The sequence below is a fragment of the Megascapheus bottae genome, chromosome 11 (genome assembly GCF_031878675.1).
Source record: "Megascapheus bottae isolate mThoBot1 chromosome 11, mThoBot2.hap1, whole genome shotgun sequence".
NCBI classification, from domain to species: Eukaryota; Metazoa; Chordata; class Mammalia; order Rodentia; family Geomyidae; genus Megascapheus; species Megascapheus bottae.
In genome coordinates this window covers 60,264,844-60,285,975 of record NC_143519.1, presented here as the reverse complement: position 1 = coordinate 60,285,975, position 21,132 = coordinate 60,264,844, and the positions used below count along the sequence as shown (strand labels likewise).

The 21,132-nt window shown below is 39.4% G+C and overlaps 1 protein-coding gene across 5 annotated transcripts in view; it reads right to left on the bottom strand.

Moving 5' to 3' along the window:
- The window catches only part of LOC150057235 (phospholipid-transporting ATPase IB-like), a 106,520-nt gene that overhangs the window by 25,523 nt on the left and 59,865 nt on the right, over positions 1 to 21,132 (bottom strand). For all 5 annotated transcript variants that reach the window (XM_090342375.1, XM_090342377.1, XM_090342378.1 and 2 more), the window contains 6 exons: positions 20,249 to 20,313; positions 16,016 to 16,188; positions 9,519 to 9,702; positions 3,543 to 3,653; positions 1,813 to 1,887; positions 811 to 933 (listed from right to left, as the gene is read on the bottom strand). In XM_090342375.1, the coding sequence (XP_090198501.1) occupies positions 811 to 933; positions 1,813 to 1,887; positions 3,543 to 3,653; positions 9,519 to 9,702; positions 16,016 to 16,188; positions 20,249 to 20,313 (731 nt within the window). The remainder of the gene's footprint in view (positions 1 to 810; positions 934 to 1,812; positions 1,888 to 3,542; positions 3,654 to 9,518; positions 9,703 to 16,015; positions 16,189 to 20,248; positions 20,314 to 21,132) is intronic.

Sequence of the window (21,132 nt, the reverse complement as noted above, 5' to 3'; positions counted from 1 at the left end):
GCTCCCAACAATAAACTTAAATATGAAAAGTAGATGTGAAAGGTAAGAGGAGCTGAAATGATATATTATGTGACTGTAGATTTTTGAACAAAGTCTATGTCAGGGGAAAAACCAAGGTCATTTTAGTGATGAAAGGGTCAACTAAGAGAATATAACTATCATGTCTCACCCCCGTTTCACTTCCATTTTCGTCCTGCCCAGGAGTTCTCAGCAAATGGCATGCTGGAAGTTTAGTGTACCATCTGAGTCACACACATCTTTCTCCTTCGTAAGATGATTTCCCCCATCTTCCATATTATGTTATTTCTATAATTTGAATCATCATTTTTGAGATAAGCAGGAAGATGACACAGACCAAATTCTTTTGTGTTTTCAAATTTACTTTTTTTTTGTGGGTCATGGGACTTGAACTCAGCCTGGGCTCTGTCCCTGAGCTCTTCAGTTCAAGGCTACCACCCTATCCCTGGGCCTGGGCATTGTCCCTGAGCTCTTCAGCTCAAGGCTACCACCCTATCCCTGGGCCTGGGCATTGTCCCTGAGTTCTTCAGCTCAAGGCTACCACCCTATCCTTGAGCCAAGCCCCACTTCCCATTTTCTAGAGGTTAACTGGAGATAAAAGTCTCAGGTCCTTTTGTGCCCAGGCTGGCTTTTGAACCTTTATCCTTAGATTTCAGCCTCCTGAGTAGCTAGGATTACAGGTGTAAGCCACCCCACCTGGCTTTTTTTTCCCCTAAAGCATCAGAAAGGGAGGAGACCAAAGATACCTACCAGACAGCTGAAATGAAAAACCACTATATATTTTCCATTTACCTTTGTGTTGAAAGTTTCCCCATTTTGCGAAACAGTATAGAGTTGTGGGTACTTGAGAAGGCTCGATTCACTGCAACATCGCTCAAAAACTCCCAGAACCAAAGGTGGTAATGAAGTGAAAAGCTACATAGAAAATAAAGATCTTTCAAAAAACAAGACCTCTTATGCTATACTTGAGTTACTACTGTAAAATGTCAATTTCCTTGCTTTGATAAGATGTGTGTTATAATTATAAAGGTATCACCTCAGGGGAAGCAAGATAGAGGATAAACAGAACTTTGAACCCCTTTGCAACTTTTGAAAAGGGATAAAAAATGTATTATTATTTACTAGAAGCAAACAATTTTCACAGATAAATTTTTAACCTGGAGATTTAAAAAGACATTGAACTATAAACATAATACATACACAAAGATATATAAGCCCAAATTATACTGAGTTAATTTCAAAGTGTGAAAAACAAGCTGGGTGCAAGGTGGCTCAAACCTGTAATCCTAGCTACTCTGGAGGCTGAGATCTGAGGATTGTGGTTTGACGGAAAGATTGTGACGAGCTCATCTCCAATTAACTCCCAGAAAAAGTCAAAAGTGGTAGAACACTAACCTTGAGCAAAAAATGTTCAAGGACAGTACCTGGGCCTTGAGTCAAGGACTTGGAAACACACACACACACACACACACACACACACACACACACACACACACAAACACACACACATATGAAAACACTGGACAAGAACAGAATAAAAAAGGTTCATATACCACTTCAACTGGGGGGTACATTTCATTCACTTACTCTAGAATGATGGGCTGTGACTGAAAATGTATGAGTAGAGTTCAAGCTTCTACATCATTTGTCCCAGCAGCAAAGGACCTGAGGTTTTATTTGGGTTTCCTGCTAAGAACACAGATGATGGGCTCAGATATACCTCCCAGACATAAACAGAGAAGGAATGTTCCTGAAGTTCTGTAGACTATCAGATAGAGAAGGAGGACTGCTTACCACATTGTACAAGCCGATGCACCAACGCTCAAACAAAATCTGCCCAGAAAATCCATTAACAAAGGTGAACCAAAGCTGGAAAAGAAGGCAGCCAAATGAAGCAGTCTGTCAATTAATTAACTGGCCATTAATTAAAAGGAAGTGATGGGCTGGGAGTTTGGCCTAGTGGTTGAGTGCTTGACTAGCATGCATGAAGACCCAGGTTCGATTCCTTGGTACCACATACATAGAAAAAACCAGAAATGGTGCGGTGGTTCAAGTGATAGAGTGCTGGCCTTGAGAAAGCCCAAGGACAGTGCTTAGGCCCTGAGTTAAAGCTCCAGGACTGGCAAAAAAAAAAAAAGGAAGTGGTGAGCTGGTCTGACAATGACAGAGCACTGTCTAGTAAGTACAAGTCTGAGTTCTATTCCTAGCACCAGGGAAAAGGAAAACAGTAGCACAGAAAAAATACTCCCTTCACTGGTAGAGCAATTAGAGAATAATTTTTAGAGGGAGCTATACAATTGTCCCATTATGAATGACCAGCAAAACTTATTACTTATAATTTAAAAATACCAATTACTTTGATAATGACATGAATTTTTGTCCTAAAGTAGCAATTTCTTACAAGAGACAGGTTACAACAAACCTCCTAAATCATATAACAAAGGTAGCCAGGTACTGGTGGCTCACACCTGTAATCCTAGCTGCTCAAGAGGCTGAGATCTGAGGATCAAGGTTCAAAGCCAGCCTGGGCACAAAAGTCTATGAGGCTCTTATCTCCAATTAATCACTAGAAAACTGGAAATGCAAGTGCACTATGGCTCAAGTGGTAGAGTACTAGCCTTGAACTAAAGAGCTCAGGGATGGTGCCCAACCCAAGAGTTCAATCTCCACCATTGACAAATAATAATAATAATAATATAATAGCAAAGGTAAATTTGAAATAAGTAATAATCTATATGTCTTCTGTGGGAATAGTTATCAATAATATCACTTATAAGTTGCACATTTTATGCACTGTGGGCTATGATGCCCCTCCTAATGACTATTTAAGTAGCATCTCTCACATTTTGATTTGTTGCCATTTCATTTATGTTCAACCAAAAATTTTCTAATTTTTCATTTGATTTCTTCTTTGGTTCTGAGCGAATGTGAAGTTTGTTATTTGGTCTTTAAATACCTGGGAATTTTCCAGAGAGCTTTTATGGTTTCATGTGTAAGTTAACTCTATTGTATTCACAGAATATGGTATGTCCTGAGTCACTTTAATCGGAGATTTGTTTTATATGGCTCAAATTATAGATTACCTTGTTAAACACTTAGGATTTACGTTAAGAGTATTGTTTGTATAATAAGACAGAAGTCAGGCACAGGTAGCTCATGCTTATAGTCCCAGCTACTCAGGGGGCTGAGATGTAAAGACTGGATTTGGGAGCTTTATCTCCATTTAATCAGCAAGAATCTGAAAGTGGAGGAATGGCTCAATGGTAGAGCACTATTTGAGTGAAAAAGTTGATAACTAGCATGAGAACCTGAGTTCAAGCTCAGTACTAGCCAAACAACAAAACATTTCTGTTTCCATTTCACCTGCTTGAGTAACCTGACTAGATTTAATTGACCTATGGAAACTTTGCTTTTACATGAAAATGTCTTACCTAATCTCTAAGACTGGCATCAGGAGAAAAAAAGAAGAAGAAAGGGGTACTTAATCCTTCAATGAAAGAAAAAGAAAACATTTTCTTACTTACCCCAATAGTGTATAGTACTACATTTTTGTAGAAACAATACAATATGCATTTGGTCACCCGAAAATAATTCCAAGCTCCATGAACCAACAGAAGCTTTTCCAAGTAGCTAAACTGCAAGGCAGAAACAACAGTCAATGCAAGTTCAAGCCCACAAAGTGTCACTTTTCTAAGTATTTTGTGACCTGATAGTCCCCTCTTAGAATGTGTTGTTTGGTTGGTGGTCATGGGGCTTGAACTCTGGGTCAGTGTATAGTCATTTGCTCTATTGCTCTATTTGACCTGAGAGAGGTTAAATACTGAGGTGGGAGGGCCTAGAGGAGAAAGCTTCTCACTTCATGGCAGCCAGCAAGCAAAGAGTGAGAGAGGAATAGGCTGGGTATCAATCCATGAAAATAGGAGAATACAGAACTGATCTAGTTCAAACATGGGGCCTGGTGTTTTTCATCTAGGTTGGAGGAACCCAAGATGTATGGTATGGGACCAAGTGGTAAAGCATTTGCTTAGTCATGTATAAGGCCCTGTGTTCAAATCCTAGTACCACATGAGAAAAAGACTGCATATTGTTGCCATTGTAGCTTTAGCATCTACTTACTTTGTAGATGTATTATAAAGTCAGATAGCATCTCAGAGAGAGCTATAGTTAAGGACAGACCCAGATAGGGAAAAAACCTACAGAGTCCTATGGCTACTTCGAGGACTATGTGTAGTTCCTAAATTCAGCAAAAATGGAAAAAAATCTTACTGTAAATCATTCAAATGTGGTTGAAAACATTATAGTCAATAAAAGCCAGTGTCAAATTATTGGTTAAAATAGTATATCCTACAAAAGTCAAATTACGAAAGTATAGAAACAGGAAGATGTTTTGATTGAACAGCAAAGATTACAGTATGATTCTGGTGAATGTCAACACCTGGTTAAGATGGGATTAGCAAATCTCATCTCTGTGCCCATAGCTATTGCTATTTCCATTCCTCAAAGCAAAGTAACTATTGCTATAATTTGTCTATTGGTTTGTTCTCCAAGGATCCATATGTTGGTAGTTTGGTCCCCAAGGTGGAAGTACTAGGTTATTGTACTAGGTTTTAGTCACTAGGACAAAATCAGGCTGCTTCTCCTTACCCTCTCTTTTAATCCATTTGAGACCCCAGCCTATGGGATAGTGCACTCATTCAGAGTGGGTATTTCTCCCTTAGGTAATCTCTAGAAATTCCTTCAGAGCTCTCACCGAAAGGGTGTGCTCTACTAATCTGGTAGGTCTCAATCCAATCCAGATTACCTATCACAGATCTATTGAACAACTGTTAAGATATGGAGCCCAGTAGGAGGTCTTTCTGCCTTAAGAAGGGATTAAGGTAGTTCTTATGGGCTCCACTGGAAATGCTCTAGGAATGGATATTATAGAAGACTCAGTTTGACCCCCACCAATCTCTCTTGCCTCCTGTATCAAGATGTGCTTTCTTACATCCACCCATTGTTCACACGAGACTGCCATCTACAATGATGTGACCAAGCTGAGAGGCCTTTGTCAGAACTGAACTGATACAGGCACCATGTTCTTGAACTGCTCAAACTGAGAGCTAAATGAACTGAGAGCTAAGTAACCTGCCTCAGGTATTTTGTTAAAGCAATGAAAAGCTGATTTAATATAGCCCTGCTCTGATTTCAAGCCATTAAGGTCAAATAATGACGACTATTCTCAGGAATTCAGCTACTGAATTCCTATGTAAAGATGAAAAGCTATAAATCACAGAGTGATTTGCTCTTCTTAGATGTCTATCCAAAATAGTATGGCCTCTTTAGTGAACAGTTTGGAACATTTTTATAAAACTAAAAATATTCTTTTTTTCATTTATTTTTATTGTAATTAGTAGGAAGGTTACATTATATTCACCAGACAGAAGGTACATAACTTCACAAACATTGATACCCTTTCTCATGTCATGATCACCATTTCCCTCCCCCCCCCCCCGCTCATCTTGATTTCTCCCAATTTCCTATCCAATTTCAAATAACCAATTAAGCATATATAGAATATATCAGATAACAAGGTGAAATATTGTAACAATATGAGATAACCAAGGTATAGCAAAAGAGATGAGAGATAACATAGTACATTAAGGACAACAGTCACTCATTATATGGCTTTTGTTTCTATATCCTGGAGGTCCTTACATTTAGCGTCACACTATATGGCCTTTTGTATCTAGATTTTGTTCTATTGTAAATTTCTGCCAGGAAAGCCCAAGGTTTCTACTGATTATGACAAATGAGGGAAACCATTGAGCCTATGTTCCTTTGAGTCTGGCTTACTTCACTTAATATGATTTTTTCTAAGTCTTTCTATTTCCTTACAAATGGGGCGATGTCGTTCTAACAGCAGCATAGAATTCCATTGTGAATTCTTGTTGATCCACTCATCAACTGGGACATCTGGGTTGGTTTCATATCTTTGCTATGGTAAATAGTGCTGCAATGAACATCATTGCGATGCTGGATTTAGTATTTCCTTGTTTCTGAACAATTGGGTAAATGCCAAGTAGTGGAATTGCTGGGTCATAGGGGAGCTCTATGTTTGGTCTTTTGAGGAACTGCCATACTGCTTTCCATAGTGGTTGAACGAGTTCGCATTCCCACCAACAGTGTAGTAGTGATCCCTCCTGGCCACATCCCCTCCAGCATCTGTTGTTATTAGATTTCTTGATCCTGGCCATTCTAACTGGAGTGAGGTGGAATCTTAGAGTTGCTTTGACAAAAATAGTCTTATAATACAATCTAGCATTCCCAGTTCCTTAACATTTATTCAAGGAGTTGAAAACATATATTTAATTACATAAAAATCTATACACGGATATTAATAGCTGATTTAAATTTAATGCCCCAAACTTAGAAGACATCGGCATGATGTCTTCTACAGAAGATAAATGGACAGATAAATTGGCAATCTAGAAAATGAATAGTATTCAGTGCTACAAGGAAATGTATTGCTAGGTGCTGGTGGCTCCTGCTTATAATCCTAACTACTCAGGAGACTGAGCTCTGAGAATCATAGTTCAGAGTAAGCCTGGGTAGAAGTTGGTGAGAATCTTATTTCCAATTACCTAGCAACAAGCGGGAAATAACTGAAGAAAAGTCAAAGAAAAGTTAGCATTGTCCAAAAGAAGAAGTATACTTATTATCTGACTTATGAAATGATAACCTTTTTGTACAACACCTTAATAATAATAAAGTTACATTTTTTAAAAAAAGTTAAAAAGCTGAAGGTATAGGTGTGGCTCAAGCTGTAGAGCACCAATTTTGAGTAAAAAAATCTAAGGGTGAGAGAAAGGCCTCAAGTTCAAGACCCAGTACCATCCCCACCAAAAAGAACTGAATGATTAAGTCATGAAAAAAACATGAAGGAAACTTCAGTATATTAACTGAAGGAAGTCAGCCTGAAAATGTTACATATTTTTATTCCAAATATATAACTTTCTGGAAAAGTCAAATCAAAGCTATGTTAACAATAAACAAATCAGTGTCTTTCTGGAATTGCATGGGTGTGGAGGATGAAGAGATGGAACACAGAGATTTTTAAGAAAACTTCTCTGCATATTATAAAGGGAAAGACATGTCATTCTACCTGTGTCCAAGTCCACACTACAATCCTCATAAAGACTGAGCACCATTGCAGACTTATGGTGCTGTGGGCATAGGATCACCAGTTACAACAAAGATACAACTCTGGTAGGGAGTATATTGACAATGGGAGAGGCTTAAAGAAGAAATCTCTGTACTGTCTACTCAGTTTTACTATGAACCTAAAATTGTTTTTTTGTTTTTTTTCAGTAAAGTATAGCCAGGCACTAGCAGCTCACATCTGTAATCCTAGCTATTCAGGAGGCGGAGATTCTGAGGATCATGATTTGACTCTAGCTAGGGGAGGAAAGTCCACGAGACTCTTGTCTCTAATTAACTACCCAAAAAAGAAAGGCCAGAAGTGGATCTGTGGCTTAACTGGTAGAGTACTAGCTTTACACGAAAGAACTCAGGGACAACACCCAGGCCTTGAGTTCAAGTCCCAGGATACATCCCCCACAAAAGTAAAGTATGTAATCGTTTAGCCAGTTTCTTTAGCCATTATACATAAGGCTGGAATGTTTAGGGGAGGAGTCCAGTGGTGTAATTCCTCCGAACTTTATCTGTCCATATGCGGGGATACACAAATGGAGAGAGGAAGAATGAGAAAATACAGTCATTGAATGTATATTCAATATACATTACATAAACTTGAACTATGTAAATTGAAGCAGGGATTGGATGGGGAAAGTGGGGTAGATCTCTGGAAGGGGATCATTGATCAAGATGCACTGGACTCAACATAACTTCTAGAATTGAAACCCCTTTGTAACTTACTTAAGGAAAACAATAATACAGTTTTAAAGTAAAGTATTCTTGCTACCTTTACTTGCTTGTTGGCCTGGAACAAAATGAAAGAGCTCAGTTTAGACTCTGGCAGAGAGTAGCCAGTCAGCAAGAACCTAAGAGCCCATTCAGAGCATGAATTTTAATTGAGGCACAGGTATCACCACAGTGATTCAGACAGCAAGGCCATGCTTCACGGTAGTACGGATTAAGAACTATAGATAAGACTACCTACTAAGAAAAAACTTAACAAGATAATCGACCCAATGGTATACAAATCACAATGAAGAAACACAAGAAATATGTAAAGCAAAAACAATAACAGAACTCCTAAAATGTACATAACTCCTCAGCAGTCAAATCTGAAGATAAAAAAGTGGCTGAAATATAAGACAAAGAATTCAAAAGTCTAGTTTTCAATATGATCAATGAGGCCATTATCCAGAAAACAAATGATAAGAGATGCTGGCAAGAAAAAAAAAAAGCAGAAAACGCTAATACACTGTTGTTGGGAATGTAAATTTGTTCAAATACTCTGGAAGGAAGTGTGGAAATTGCTCAAAAAAATTAAACATAGAACTATCCTATGACCCAGTATTTTTGCTCCTGGGCATTTATCACAAAGATCACAAACTAGGATACAGTGAAATCAAGAAATAAATAAAATTTAAAAATGACCCATGACCTCAAAAGGGATTCAAATAAACAGATGTATGAAATAAAAAAGTAAATTCAGGACTCAGATTGCAAAAAACAAAACAAAACAAAACAACAAAAACTTCAGGCTGGGAATTTGGCCTAGTGGTAGAGTGTTTGCCTAGCATGTACGAAGACCTGGGTTGGATTCCTTGGCACCACATACATAGAAAAAAGCCAGAAGTGGTGCTGAGGCTCAAGTGGTAGAGCTCTAGCTTTGAGAAAGTCCAAGGACAGTGCTCAGGCCTTGAGCTCAAGCCCAGGACTGAAAAAAATTCTATTTTTTTAAAGCAAGCTCTTCAAAAAATGTATCCAACCTGGAAGGAATGGTTTCACTCTCAATATTCAGAGTTAAATCTTTCATTCTATGTAAGTCTAGAAGTTTTTGTATATTCCACCATTTATATATTTTGTAGACTAAAACTATGTCACAGTACTGTAAAATACATGTAACCACTTAATCATTACAATAAAAAAGAAAAAAATTGAAAGATTGTATGGCATTAATAAATCTTTATCAAAAGAGACCACCTAAAACACACTAAAGATTATGGGGAACCAAGATTTTGCAGTTTGGCCACTTCCTTGGCTGATCAAAGAAATTAATTCTCTACTGCTCCAAAGTGGAAGGAGAAGACGAAGAAGAAGAAGAGGAGGGGGAGCAGGAGGAGGAGGAGGAGGAGGAGGATGAGGAGGAGGAGGAGGAGGAAGAGAAGGAGGAGGAGGAGGACGACGAAGACAACGACAACGACACCTAAAGAACCCTAATTGTACAGGGAGGTTCACTGGGCAGTCAGCTTAGAGAAGTGAGTAGACCTGAGAGGCAGACCAAGATTTTGAAGACCTTGCAGGTCTAGCAGGTGTCTTGGGAAACTGACCTGGGCGATGGCATAATCTGAGCTGTTGGTGGCCTGCATGCCCTCATTCCCACTGATCCCTACACCCACATGAGCCGTCTGGATCATGCTGACATCATTGGCACCATCCCCAATGGCAAGGGTGATAGCCTGCACGTGCTTCTTAACCAGGTCCACTATTTCAGCCTTCTGGAGGGGGGACATCCTGAAAAAGAAGACAGAAGCAATCCCTTTTCTTGCTGTATTTGGATTCACTTTACATCACAATCATTACAAAAACAACAGTAATCTGTACCCAGCTGAATTTAAATGGCTGTTAACTGGTGAATTTTTATTCATTTTTCTTCTTGTTTTATTTTTGAAGGCAAGATCTCATACTGTAGGTCAGGGTAACCTCAAACTTGCTATCATGTCCACGCTCATCTCAAATTCACTATAGAGTCCACCGGCTTTTAATTTACCATCTTTCTTCTTTAGCTTCCTCGGTGCTGAGATTACAGAAGTGCACCACCATTCTAAGTTGTTAATTCTATAGTTAAACACTTTGTAAGTACAAAATTGTTCCCAACCATCCTATAGAAAGGAAACTGAGAAAAAAATAACACTGTAGCCACTGTATGTATCAGCTGCTAAGCATAAATGTAGATAAGTCACTTTATTGTTTCCCCCACAAATTCCTATTGTTTTAGGCTAGTCTACTGTACTAATTTATATTATCTTTTTACAGGGGAGGAATAAAAGAAGGTCTCCTAATTCAGATGCTATTTGAAAATATTCTCCCAAACTGAACACTGGTGGCTCACACCTAAAATTCTAGCTACTCAGGAGGCTGAGATCTGAGAATCATGGTTCAAAACCAACCCAGGTAGGAAGGTCTGTGAAACTCCTACCTCCAACTAACCAACAGAAAATCACAAGTGGAGCTGAGGCTCAAGTGGTAGTGTGCTAGCCTTGAGCAAAAAAGCTCAGTGGCAATTCCCAGACCCTGAGTTCAAGCACCTATGTATGTATGTATGTGCATGAATATATATATTTTTTCACCCAAAATGTGGTATGTGGCGCATCCTTTGAAAATCAAACTATACTCCACTGAATTTGAATCATTCAGGGAAATTATAAAGCAAAGTATCAGCAAAGAAAGTAAGGGTGAGGTGATTAACAAAAAAGCTAAGTAATATAACATAACAAATGTTTATTTCTATCTCATGCTATGTGTCCAATGAAGATTAAAATATATTGTTGCTCTTTTATTCCTTCAGATAAACTATAATATTAAACAGTTTCAGACTAGAGACCTCTCTGCCCCTGAACTATTTAGGAAAGCATCAGGGATGGCCAGGTGTTCATGGCTCATGTCTGCAATGCTTCCTGCTCAAGGACTGAGAGCTCGGTGCTGCAGGTGTAAGCAAGCCCTGGCGGATTAAAAACCTCAAGACTCTTCTGTAAAATTAACCAGCAATTAGCTAGAAGTGGAGGTGTGGCTCAAGTGACACAGCACCAGCTGGGAGTGAAAAAGCCAATCAAAAGGACCTAAGTTGAAACCCTAGTTTCAGCACCAAAAAGGAAGGGAGGAAGGAAGGAAGGAAGGAAGGAAGGAAGGAAGGAAGGAAGGAAGGAAGGAAGGAAAGAAGGAAGGAAAGAAGGAAGGAAGGAAGGAAAGAAGGAAGGAAGGAAGGAAGGAAGGAAGGAAAAGAGGATGAAGAAGTAAAACTTCTTTCTCTTTCTCTTTCTTTTTTTTTTTTTTGCCAGTCCTGGGTTTGAGCTCAGGGCCTGAGCACTGTCCTTGGACTTTCTCAAGGCTAAAGCTCTACCACTTGAGCCTCAGCACCACTTCCGGCTTTTTTCTATGTATGTGGTATGGAGGAATCGAACCCGGGTCTTCATGCATGCTAGGCAAGCACTTTAACCACTAGGCCAAACTCCCGGCCCCATAAAACTTCTTTCTCTTATCATTTATTCATCTACTCAATAATTTGGGTATCAAAAATCTCATCAAAATGATAAGGGATATATAAAAGATTTTATTTTCTAGTAGGCAGATGAATACTTCGGGTCAAAACAGCTCCTAAAAATGAAATTAAAATTAGAGGGAGGGTGGGGAAGGGAAATGGAGGCAAAACCATGAGAAGGCGTATTGGGCAGCAATGATTATCGTTAAGTAATGCATCTTCTATCTGGCGAGTATAATGTAACCCTTCTATTAATTACAATAAAAAATTAAATTAGAGAGGCAGCCAAGATGGTGAGGAGAAGCCGTCGACACGCTGCAGCTTTCTGCAAGCAAGGTTTTGAAGCTGCAAATCAAGGCCACAAGGTAGAGTAAAACTACAATCTGCCAGGGAACTGAAATATGCTTAAAAAGATGCTTTCTCTGAAAAAAATACTGAGTCCATAGTGGGGCTCCTAAACTAAAAGCCAGATGAAAGCGAGGCATTACGATCCCCTACATTTTTGGCTGTCCTTTTCCCTGACTCGTTCTCTCCTACAGTTACTTTGCAGCCATCTTGGATGCCAGGAAGGAGTGGACAAGAATGGTCATGGTGCCAGGAAGCAATGAGTCTTACAACACTTGGTCAATTCAGAGACAATAAACTCAGACCACATCTGATGCACCTTTTGATCACTAGGACATACCTGTGACTGGAACATTTTAACTACACATCCATTTCCCCCCTACCTTTGATTAGACAATTCCTTGTCTACTTAAATCTATCACTCATGTGTCTGTTCTATGGATGGCTGAAGATGTACTGAAATGCCATCTTCCCAACACATAACTGTGGCTGTGTAAGTCATATAATAAACCTTCCTTCTCTGGCACTTCACCTTGTCTCTTTTTGGTGTATAAGGGCAAGTGGCTGGATCAGATGTGTGGAACTCCTAGAATTTTGAGTTTGCAGTCTAAAACTCTGGCTTCAGAATCAGCTTGGAAGTGATACAAATGAGATTTGGGGTGGAAACTCTTCAAGTCAACACAAGGAGCTTTGAGGACCATATTAGTCCACATTGTTCATGTGATGCTGAGGAATCGGCCTCATGCATGCTAGGCAAGCCCTCTACCATTAAGCTACATTCCCAGGCCCCCCCTCCTCTACATTTTTATTGATGCTGGTCTTAAGGCTTAAACTTTTTGTTGATTAACTGAAAATAAAGAGTCCTTTGAGCTGGTGAGAGATGCTCACACTTGTAATTTTAGCTAGTCAGGAGGTTAAGATCTGAGGATCACAGTTCAAAGCCAGCCTTAGGCAGGAAAGTCCATGAGGTTCTAATCTCCAATTAATCTCAGAAAAAGCCAAAAGTGGGGCTGTGGCTCAAGTGCTAGGCTTGAGCAAAAGGAACTTAGGGATAGCACGCAGGTCCAGAGTTCAAGACTCAGGACCAAAACAAACAAACAAACAAAGAGTCTTACAGACTTACCTGCCTGGGCTGGCTTTGAAACTCAATGTTCAGATCTCAGCCACCTACGCAGCTAGGATTAGAGGCATGAGCTACCCAACTTTCCTTGTTACTTTTTTTAGAGTCTCACTCTATAAACAAGTGATCATCTAGACTCTGGCCTACCAATTTAGGCTCCCTAAGGTTGCTAAACTCATAAGCATGTCCCACTATGAACAGCTTCCCTCTGGTGATATGAAGCATCATGAATTTTCCTTCTTAGGCTGACCCCAAATCCTCCTAATCTTGGCTTCCCATGTAGTATTACAGCTATATTCCACTATGCCCAGCCATGAGTTGAGAAGAAGTCTTGTGAAATTTTCTGCTTGGACTAGCTTTGAATAACGTCTTGAATTCTTATCTACAAAGTTTCTGGGATTAAAAATGCAAGCCTCCCCTACATTGAAATTAAGTCCTACATTATCCTATAAATATTCTAGTTCCCTTCTTTTATAACTTTATTTTAGGAGTGGTTGGTGATTATAATTGTGTTACAATTATTGGTTTTTGTTATTACTTTTGGCTTCCTTTCCTCTAAGTAGCAGTGAAAGAGATAATACAACTTAGCAGATGTGCAAATGACAATGGAAAACAAGTAATATGAGAAAGAAAAAAATCCTCCAAAAATCAACAAATAGTTCTATGCCAAAGACGTAATAGACGCCAAAGAGTTAAGTGGCTAAAATCCTGGATAAGGAACTGAAAAAAATGATTAATGAAATTAGAGGACACACATATATACCTGAATGAATTCAAAGAGAATTTAAGTAAGTAAGTGAAGGAATTAAAAGAGAATACAAAGAAACAGCTAAATGAAATAGGAAGACAAAGCAGGATAGGAAAGAAGAATTCAATAAAAATATAGAAATTCTAAAAATAAATGAATTTATATTCTAGAAATTGGAAAGCTCAATAATTCAAGTAAAAATTGTAGTTGAAAGTCTCTCACACAAACACACACATATACATACAAACACACCCCAACTCAAACAGGTTGAATACAAAATATCAAGCTTGAAGACAAAGGAGATGAATTAGAATACTGAACTAAAGATGAACAAAAAAAGTAAGAAAAGTATCATCAAACATATAAAACCTCCAACGTGGGCCAGAATTTCCTAGCATGCACAAAGCCTGGGTTCGATTCCTTGATGCCACATACACAGAAAAAGCCAGAAATGGTGGTGTTCTTCATATGGTGCAGTGCTAGCCTTGAGAAAGCTCAAGCTCTGCACCTAGGCCCTGAGTTCAAGCCCCAGGACTGCCAAAATAACCCAAACAAAAAACAAAACAAAAAGCAAAAAACCTCCAAGGCTCCATTAAAAGACCAAATTCATAACCTTAGAGGTAAACATGAGGATATCACAATATACCAATGATACTCTGGAGATCATTGGAGCCTCTTTTGGAGTGTAAGGTGTAAAGAGAAGACTTTCTGAGAATGGAGTGGGAATTAAAAAAAAAGAGAAAGAGGGAAGGAGTGTACAGCCTGGGCTGGGGAGTTTTGCCTAGTGGTAGAGTGCTTGCCTAGCATTCACAAAGACCCGGGTTTGAGTCCTTGGTACCACATACACAGAAAAAGCCGCAAGTGGTGCTGTGGCTCAAATGGTAGAGCACTAGCCTTGAGGAAAGCCCAAGGACAGTGCAATTGAAAACTGCATAAAAGGTGAGGATAAGAAAGAGTAATATACAATGTTGGAAATGAGCTCTACAAATTGGGAGTGAGGGGGTGGGAAGCAGGAGAACATGAAGGAGGAGGTAACATCATTTGAAAAGAAATTACTCATTACCTTGCTTATATAATTGTAATCTCTCTGTATATCATCCTTACAATAAAATAAAATTTAAAAGAGAATAATATAGAAGGAAAGAATTTTATGAAACACCTTATGTGTGTCTACAAACATATCACAATTAAACCTCTGATTAAGTGAACTATAACTTTTGGACCTGGTATAGTAGTACATGGCTGTAATCCCAGGTATGTAGAAGACAGAAAGAGGAAGATTACAATCTGAAACATGCCAGGCCAGGGACTTGGAACTATGAGTGACCTTTGAGCTAAAGAAAATAACTGTATCTGGATGTTCAAATCACCAATATTTTAGTAATTGGTTCACTTAACAATTTTCATTGAGAAATCAGGAACAACTCTTGTAAATAATTCCATTAGCTTGTCAATTCTAGCCAATTTAGTTACGGATGCTTGGCGTTTTTTTATTTTTTAGTCAGTCATGGGTCTTGAACCCAGGGCCTGCTTTGGCACTGTCCATGAGCCTTTTTGCTCAAGGTTTTTGCTCTACCACTTTGAGCCACAGCTCTACTTCTGGCTTTCTGGTGGTTAAATAGAGATAAAAGTCTCACTGACTTTCCTGCCCTGGCTGGCTTTGAACCACGATCCTCAGATCTAAGCTAAGATTACAGGTGTGAGCCATGATCACATGGATGTTTTGGCTTTTTTTTTTTTGTGGGTCCTGGGGTTGGAACTCAGACTGGGTGCTGTCCCAGTTCAAGGCTGCCGCCATACCCCTGGGCCTGAGCATTGTCCCTGAGCAATTCAGCTCAAGGCTACCTCCCTACCCTTGAGCCAAGCCCCACTTTCCATTTTGTAGAGGTTAATTGGAGATAAGAGTCGCAGGTTCTTTTGTGCCCAGGCTGGCTTTTGAACCTTGATCATCAGATCTCAGCCTCCTGAGTAGCTAGGATTACAGGCGTGAGCTACAGCACCCGGCTGTTGGCTTTTATGAAAATCAATTTTATTTTGATACAACATCATTTTCCCCCTAGGTTTCAGTGAACATTTCTAGATTTCCCCTTCACTAGACATAAACTGGAGGCTTGTTTTGACTGGATATTTCTTTTGACTTGCCATACACCAACAAGCACTTTTACTGTTGAAAAATAACTTGTTTTCTAATAAATCTTAATCCTGACAAATAGAATAAAATATAGACTTTTGCATTTCAGTTTGAGCATATAAATTTACCAAATAGTAACTTTTCCTCAACAAAACTTACATTTCTTTCCCTACATTTTTCCATATAGAGTAATATATATGGGTGGGGGAGTGAATATCTTCTTACCTACAGCATAATACTGTTCTACAGGATAGAGCCAAATTTAGGAACTTCCTCTGAATGTCAAAATCGAGGGCATATTTCAATGTTTCACCATCAATGATTAGAGCCATATCATTCTCTTTACCTAACAAACATCCCAACTCGTGACAATTCTGATCAATCATTTCTGTTGTTGCCTAAAACAGAGGAGAAAAAAAAAGTAACTTTATGTTCCTCATTTTACATATAAATGAAAAGACACCTGAGTAAAGATAATGGGTCGAGGTATGTTTTGGCTTTGTTCTTCCTTCATAAACTTTACTGATAGGGAGCAAGGCATTGCTGGCTCACAGGAGGCTGAAATCTGAGGACTAAGCCAGCCGAGGCATAACATTCGAGACTTTTCACTCCAATTAACCATCCAAAAGCCACAAGTGGAGATGTGGCTGAGGTGGTAGAGTGGCAGCCTTGAGAGAAAAAGCCAAGTGAGAGCTCAAGGGCCTTAGTTCAAGTCCTAATACTAGCACACATACACACAGACACAGACACAGACACAGACACAGACACACACACACACACACACACACACACACACACACACATTCACGATGTGGCAGAAGTCATGGCTCAGTAATACAGCGCAAAGGACTTCTCTCAATCGTTGGTACCAAAACAAACTCACTGAGTTGGTATCAAAAAGTAAGTAAGATAAAAAGTTGCTTGAAGTATCTTCCTCTCCTCCACATTGTTAGTTTGAATGGCTTTGTCATTGCCCATTGATCCTGGTGATGAATATAGATGGTCGTGGATGAGGCCTGGCATTTCATTTCCAGGTAAGCAATGCTTAAGTCAGGGGTACAGAGGAGGAGCAGTAGCAGGAGGAGGAACTGTGTGCCCTGACACTAAGCACCCTAGCCATTACCTATCCTATTTCTCCAAGTATACCAGTGGCACAAGTGTTAGTAAAATCATGCCTATTGCCACAGTTTACAAACAGGAGGGTTCCAGCCACTGGAGCCTCCACTGGTATAGACTTCATATTCCAACAAAAAATAATTGATAAGAAGTAGATCAGAATTCAGATATGGAATATAGCTCTATCCTTAGGTCAGATTAGAGAATTGCATATATTATCACAAGGAGAGGCAAATTCAACCACTAGACTGCTTGGTTAGAACATGCCTACTAGCATTCTAATTTCAGCTATTTTATTGGGAAAGAAGTGATTTAGAAAGCCAGGTGCCAGGGGCTGGGAGTTTGGCCTAATGGTAGAGTGCTTACATAGCATGCACCAAGACCCAGGTCCAATTCCTTGGTACCACATATATAGAAAATGCCAGAAGTGGCCCTGTGGCTTAAGTGGTAGAACTGTAGCCATGGGAAAGTCCCAGAACAGTGCTCATGCCCTGAGTTCAAGCCCCAGGACTGGCAAAAAAAAGAAAAGAAAACCAGGTGCTAGTGTCTCATGTCTGTAATCCTAGCGAGTCATTAAACTGATACCTGGTTCAAAGCAAACCTGTGTAGAAAAATCTGTACAACTCTTACCTACCATTAATCAGCAAAAAGCCAGAAGTGGAAGAGTTGCTCAAGTGGTAGAGTGTGAGTCTTGAGGGAAGAGTTAAGGAAGAGTGTACCAATTTTAGCAAAACAGCTAAGCTAGAGTTCAAGGCCCTGAGTTCAAGAGCAGAACACAGGGGCCAGCAGTTTGGCCTAGCACACAAAGGCTGGGGTTCAATGCCTCAGTACCACATACATAGAAAAAGCTGGAAGTGGTGCTATGGCTCTCAAGTGGTAGAGTATTACCCTCGAGAAAGCCCAAGGACTGCGCTTAGCCCTTGAGTTCAAGCCATAGGCTGGTTAAAAAAAAAAAAAAAGAAAAAGAGCAGAACACACACATGCACACACGCAAACATGCACTCACACATGCACAAAGTGACCTAGAATCTAGAAGAGATTGATGACAGATGAATGAAGCCAATGTACAGATGATCATGTTTTACAATTGCATGAAAATTTAGTATCAAACACAGACAATCTACACTGACAGACGATTAGTGTTTGTTTAGAACCAAAAAAGGGGGGAGCATGAGGATCTTTTTCAGAGTTGACAAAACAATAAAAAATTGACTGCTTTGTTTTTCACCCATATCTGTGCATATATTAAAACCCATTTTAATTGGATGAATTACATACTATCTCAATCAATGGTGCTGTAGTCCTGAAAGCATATCACATCATCGGGAAACTATAGAAGGGTGTTTTAGCAAACCAGAAAGGTCAGAGAATTTTGGAAAAATAATTAGGCTATGGAAACAGAATATGGAGGGGATATCTAAAAAAATGCCTATCATACTTGTAGGAATGGTTAATATAGTAAAGACAGACTCAATTTAAGATATGGGCATCACTTCCCTTAGCATTTTATCTCACTCCATCCTCTGTGTTCTTGTACATTTTAACCTTTAAATATAACTATCATGCATCATATGTAAATGTATAAGGGTAGATGGAAGAAAAGAAGAAAATTCAGAACTTGGGTTGTGATGGCTGATACCATGAGAGTGCTCCAGGGAATTCTTCCTTAGTGGCTTTCACAACTATTTCCCACTCCCCAGGACTCTGTCAGTCACTTGGCCTCATCCTAACCAGATACTAGGAATGAGCCATCATAGTTCAAGGAAACATAAAACATTTGGCTTCCTCATGCACAAAACAGGAGGAGGAGTTATGAACGTCTCTGAAAATGCCACATTTGTGTTGAAACACTGCAGATAGACTGACTGACTAGTCATAATCCTGGTATTATGGAGAGATGGAATGTTACACAAGTTCTCTGGGGCTGTTTATTATCAACCTCTGTGTCATATCAAACATCTTTGTGTGAGGCTGTTGTTTAGTGTTAGAGTACTTGTCTAGCATGCATGAAGCCCTGGGTTTGATTCCTCAGCACCACATAAAGAGGAAAAGCTGGAAGTGGTATGGTGGCTCAAGTGGTAGAGAACTAGCCTTTAGCACAGAGAGCCTCTGGGACAGTGCCTGGGCCCTAAGTTCAAGACTCAGGACCAGGAAAAAAGAAAAACAACATCATCGTGACCATTAGGTAAAAATGTATTTTTAAACTTTAACAAACCAGTCCTAAAACACTAGGATGTTATAACATCTGAAATCTGTGTAAGAAATTTCCTTGCTCTGCTATAACCCAATTACATGATATCCCTACTAATGAATTAGCTAAATGCAGGTCAGAGACTTTCTTCTCACTCAGGGTTATCTGAATCCATGTTCTAGAGCCATGGTCACTCTTATTTGGCTCAGAATAAGGCACTTTTTAGTCCCTTTAGAGCAAGAGCTCTAAAGTTTTGCCTTCTCACAAGTAATTCTAAAACACAAGAAAAATCAACATCTGAGAGACAAAGCAAGCATAAGAATTAGGTTGACATGGAGGCCTGGCTAAGCTGGTAGAGTGCTAGCCAAACAGCAAAAGCATCAGGTAGTAAGTTCAAGTCCCAGTCTCAGATTTTTTGTTTTTAAAGGAATAGGTGGGCACGGTGGCTCACACCTGTAATCCTAGCTACTCAGGAGGCTGAGATCTGAGGATCAAGGCTCAAAGCCAGCCCGCGCACAAAAGAACCTGAGACTCTTATCTCCAATTAACCTCTAGCAAACGAGAAATGGGGCTTGGCTCAAGAGTAGGGTAGTAACCTTGAGCTGAAGAGCTCATGGACAGGGCCCAGGCTTAGTTCAAGCCCCCTTACCCACAAAAATAAAAAAGGAATAATTAGATTGAAATATGACACAAATACGTTTTTTTCTCCAGCCAGTCTGAGACTATAATCCTCCTATCTTTGCCTCCTAGTAGCTGAGATTATAGGTGCATAACACTGTGGCCAGGTTTGTCAGTTGAAATGGTCTCACTCATATTTAGTTGACCTAGATTTGTCATCTTCTTCACCTAGATCTTCATCTTTGGAGTAGGTGAATCAAGGATCCTAGATTCAGTATAGCATCAGGGTGCTAACAAAGGAAAAGTCTTAAATAGACTGGAGCATGAGCACTCACCAGAGGCAGAAAGAAGCAGAAACCTGACAGACTTTGAAGACTGGGAGGCAAAAAAAAAAATCTTAAGGGAAAAGCAAGACTTTCTAATCGAGTTAGATCTGAATTAAAAGTAATCTTACATATGTTTTGAAGGAGTGAGATAACCCCCCAAGTAACAAGTTTATTCATATTGATTTTACTTCTTTTTAAATCATTTACCTCAAGTGAAGTTGCATTCATATGGATACGAGGCACATTCCCTGATATGAGTTTGCAGGAATAGGCTGCAAGAAGAATGAAAAACATTCCATATTTGAACATTCAATGTTTTCCACAAGCATTAAAAAAAAATCTGTTCACAGTTCTTTTTTTCTTTTCCTTTATTTTTTCTAGTTCTGGGGCTTGAACTCAGAACCAGAGCACTGTCTCTTAGCTTTTGGGCTCAAGACTAGTGCACTACCGCTTGAGCCAGAGCTCTACCTCTGACTTTTGGTAGTTAGGGGAAAATAAGAATTTCTCAGATCTTCCTGGCCAGGAAGATCTATCCTCTGATCCTGAGTTGCTGTATTTCTCTTTTATATTCTCTCTTCCCCTCTCTTTCTGTCTTTGTCTCTGTCTCTCTGTCTCTCTGTCTCTGCCCATCTCTCCCTGTTTCTGTGTCTCTCTCCATTTCCCTCTCTTTCCCTTCCTCCTCACCCGCACCCCCCCACCCACCTCCCTGCTGCCCTGTGGCTATTTCAAAGCCCAGTAGCCTATAACAAAAAAAACTAAGTAAGGTCTTAACAGAAAGAAAGGAATGAAAATGTTCATTTTAATCTAACATTCAACTAAAATGGAAATGTATTAGAAGGTGACTATTCCTAATGAATAAAGATGCACCTTAAACATTTCTGAGGCATTTATTATCTGTCTAGACATGCACTTTAATTCATGCTTTTTAATAATTCCAACTCTTATGTGAAGTCAAATTCTACTCTATCAAGCTGCTATCTCAACATTGTTATGACTTGTGGACAAACTCCTAAGTAGGATTAGAAGAAAGTAAAGATTAGTTAAGGGAAGAGCTTCATTACACGCACATCTCTAACGAGGAGAATGAAATT